Raw genomic sequence first — 3,078 nt, 5'->3', positions numbered from 1 at the left:
TAGCGCTTGATAAGAGATCGGGAACGATTATTAAGTGGCTCAGAGAGTGAACAACAGATAACACACTCTAAAGAAAAAGCAGAAGACCCTGGAGAAGACTTTAGAACTAGAAGAATGTCGTTAAAAAGGACAGGCTTACGAGATTCTCTTGTAGTGAAACAAAAAGATTTCAGCAATTTTACTGGGGCACTACAACAACAGCAAGACAAATCAACTTTATTGACAAAACCACCCAAGGAGGGTGAACCAAAACATTCAACAGTAACAAAAGCAAATGAGCAGCAACCTGTAAAGACACATGAAGAATGTCAGGCAGAAAATAAAGTATCAAAAGCTGTGAAGCACCTGACAGCTGACCATGATCAACTGACACCAGGGGGACGAGAAACACACCATAAGCAACAAGAGGGAGGAGATGGTGATCACTCAGCAAGAGATGGTAAACGATTGAATGGCTCAGATACTGAACGACAGATAAGACACCCTAAAGAACAAACAGAAAACCTAAGAACAGACTTTATAAGATCTTCATTTAAAAAGAAAGGCTTACATGATTCTCGTGTATTGAAAGAAACCAGCAATTTCCCTTGGGTACTACAACAGCAAGATGAAGCAGCTCTATTGAAAACACCACCCAAAGAGTATGAACCAAAACATTCAACAGAAACAAAAGCAAATGAGCAGCAACCTGTAAAGACACGTGAAGAATATCAGGGCAGCATAGTAAGAGCAACAAAAGTGTCTGTGAAATCAAGTCAAGCACTCAAAGATGCAGTTGTGCCAAAAAAGCCTGACCCATCATCTATACCATTAGCCAGCATTCAAGCTCAAAAGGAAAGGATTCAACCTTACTTGTCACAACGTCTGAGAAAAGGAGACAATTGGTTAGTATAATACTTTTAGTAATAAAATGTCCAATATTACTAATAGGTGTCTTGTTGATGTGAAATGGTTTAGGCAGTGGAAGAAATACACTGGATTTGATTCATGGGATCAAGAGACTGCTGGACAAGCAAGTGCCCATCCAGGACCAGTTGATAATGGTACTTTGTTTAAAGGTATAACATACTAATTTTATGTATAATTTTTGTTAGTAATTATTGTATTGAGCTACTTTTGATACTTTGCCTAAATTTGCAGTTGATCCCACTTGTATTTGATAGTGTGACTTTTGTCATGAATTATTGTATAGTGCAAAATTTTTGAGGGCTGTGAATGTTGTGCATTTGCCTAAAAATTTATTTTGCAGATTTAATTTTTGCAATTTATGCTGTCTGCCACCTTGTGCATAATTTTTTGCGTAAGGAATTTTTGTAAATTAAAAAAATCCCAAAATCCAAGAAATTTACAGCCCTTAAAAATTTTGCGCTGCATGGTATAGAAACTTTGTACCATCATGATTATAACAGCTTATACAATTGCTACAGATACATTTTTGCAGTTGACCTTTTGTAATGCTTGTCAGTGATATTTGATTCATTAATCATTATTAGATCCTGATTCTGAAGAACTAAAGAATAATCTCAAGGAAGGAGAGAACTATGCATTGCTACCTGAGCCTGCATATAATCTTTTAGTCAAATGGTATGGACTATCAGTAGGATCAAGACCTATTATTAGGTATTGTTTTACCATTGTATTATTATGTGATTGTGTATCTCTAGGTGTGTAGTAGAATACTCAGGACCATTTGCTAAAAAGTTGGTTGAAGTCTATTTATATCTTTTGAAATTGTGTGTATATCCTAAGACTGATGATACTAGAATGCATTCATTTAGTCAAGTAGACTCAGTCGGTAAGTACTGTATATAGCACTTATATTTTATGGATATAAAATTTTTGCGAAATTGTTCCTTCTAAGCATTCATGGATAAAAAATTTCGCAAAATGATCATGTTTTAAAGTAACAATAATTGATGTAATCATAGTAGGCGTGGCGTGTTTCAGTACTAAGGTACTTTGATGAAAGATTCTCGTCAGAATCGGGTAGAAGTGAAGTGATCTGACTAGTAGGAGCAGGATCAGTCTTCTTGAAATACTTAAACAAGCTAGCAGTAGACATTTCTTCTTAATGCATGTGCTGCTCGTGTCCTAAACTGAAGGCATGGTTTCTGGCCCACAAGGCATCACCTATTTTAATTAATACTAAATTTTTGTAGATAGAAGTTTTCGCGAATTTTGGCAATTCACGAAATTTGCGAAATTTATTATCCACAAAATATATGTGCTATACGGTATAATAGTGATGCTATTAGATTTACATGTGCATATACATTTAATGTATACTGTGTTTATAGGTCATGTAATGACAGTTATGAAGCAACAGTTTAACATTCCTGATACTACTGAATGCAGAATATGTAAACAATTCATGAGAACTTATTTGCCTTTAGAAAATCTCAAACAAGCAATATCAGAAGCTGGTATACGTGGAGGACAAGTTAGTTAGTCTAATTGTATGAATACCAAAAGATGCCATTATTAATAGACAATATTGCTGGAAAAAAGAAATCAGGATGGTACTTGGCCAAGGGACATTAAGAGACAACAGTAATTATTTTTGAGGCCATGGGAATGTTGATGAATCTATGTGTGCAAAAATTGCTTGAGTGGAATTAATATTAGTATTTTGTTGTTTAGTACTACTTTTATAGTGTTAAAATAAGTCTTAATGACTTATATGGCTTGATAAATAACACAGTTTTCTGTCAAAGATATAACATTCATTGAGTGCCCATTTATGCAAAGCATATAGGAAGTCCAGTAATGCATGCTATTCATCATTAATTTCATGTATTTTATAATGATGCCAGTGATCTAAAAACTATTATTTTTTGAAACAATAATGGATTGGAGAGAGAGAAAGAGGCCTTGGGGAAGGAAGGAAAGGAGAGGAGGTGCAAGAAGAAAAGAAGAAAGAAAAAAAATTTCTATTATTGACCTCCATCTGATTGGTTAGATTATATCATTCACTACAAGAGCAGTATCATTTTTGTTATGAGCTGATTCTGGTCAAAATTGGATTTAATTTGTAAAGTTGCTCCAAATACCATATACTGTCTTGTCAATTCATGAAGC

At 34.5% G+C, this 3,078-nt stretch overlaps 1 protein-coding gene across 1 annotated transcript in view; it reads left to right on the top strand.

Moving 5' to 3' along the window:
• LOC105313686 (spore wall protein 2-like) overlaps window positions 1-2,717 on the top strand; it is an 8,848-nt gene extending 6,131 nt beyond the window's left edge. The window contains exons 4-9 of the mRNA XM_019999700.1: window positions 29-884; window positions 931-1,058; window positions 1,494-1,620; window positions 1,665-1,795; window positions 2,298-2,440; window positions 2,489-2,717. Of these exons, the coding sequence (XP_019855259.1) occupies window positions 29-884; window positions 931-1,058; window positions 1,494-1,620; window positions 1,665-1,795; window positions 2,298-2,440; window positions 2,489-2,554 (1,451 nt within the window). The 3' untranslated portion in view covers window positions 2,555-2,717. The remainder of the gene's footprint in view (window positions 1-28; window positions 885-930; window positions 1,059-1,493; window positions 1,621-1,664; window positions 1,796-2,297; window positions 2,441-2,488) is intronic.
• Window positions 2,718-3,078: the final 361 nt, after the last annotated feature.

The sequence above is a fragment of the Amphimedon queenslandica genome, unplaced genomic scaffold (genome assembly GCF_000090795.2).
Source record: "Amphimedon queenslandica unplaced genomic scaffold, v1.1 AMPQUscaffold_13246, whole genome shotgun sequence".
NCBI classification, from domain to species: Eukaryota; Metazoa; Porifera; class Demospongiae; order Haplosclerida; family Niphatidae; genus Amphimedon; species Amphimedon queenslandica.
The sequence above is the reverse complement of the archived record's forward strand: the minus strand, read 5'-3'. Positions and strand labels throughout refer to the sequence as shown.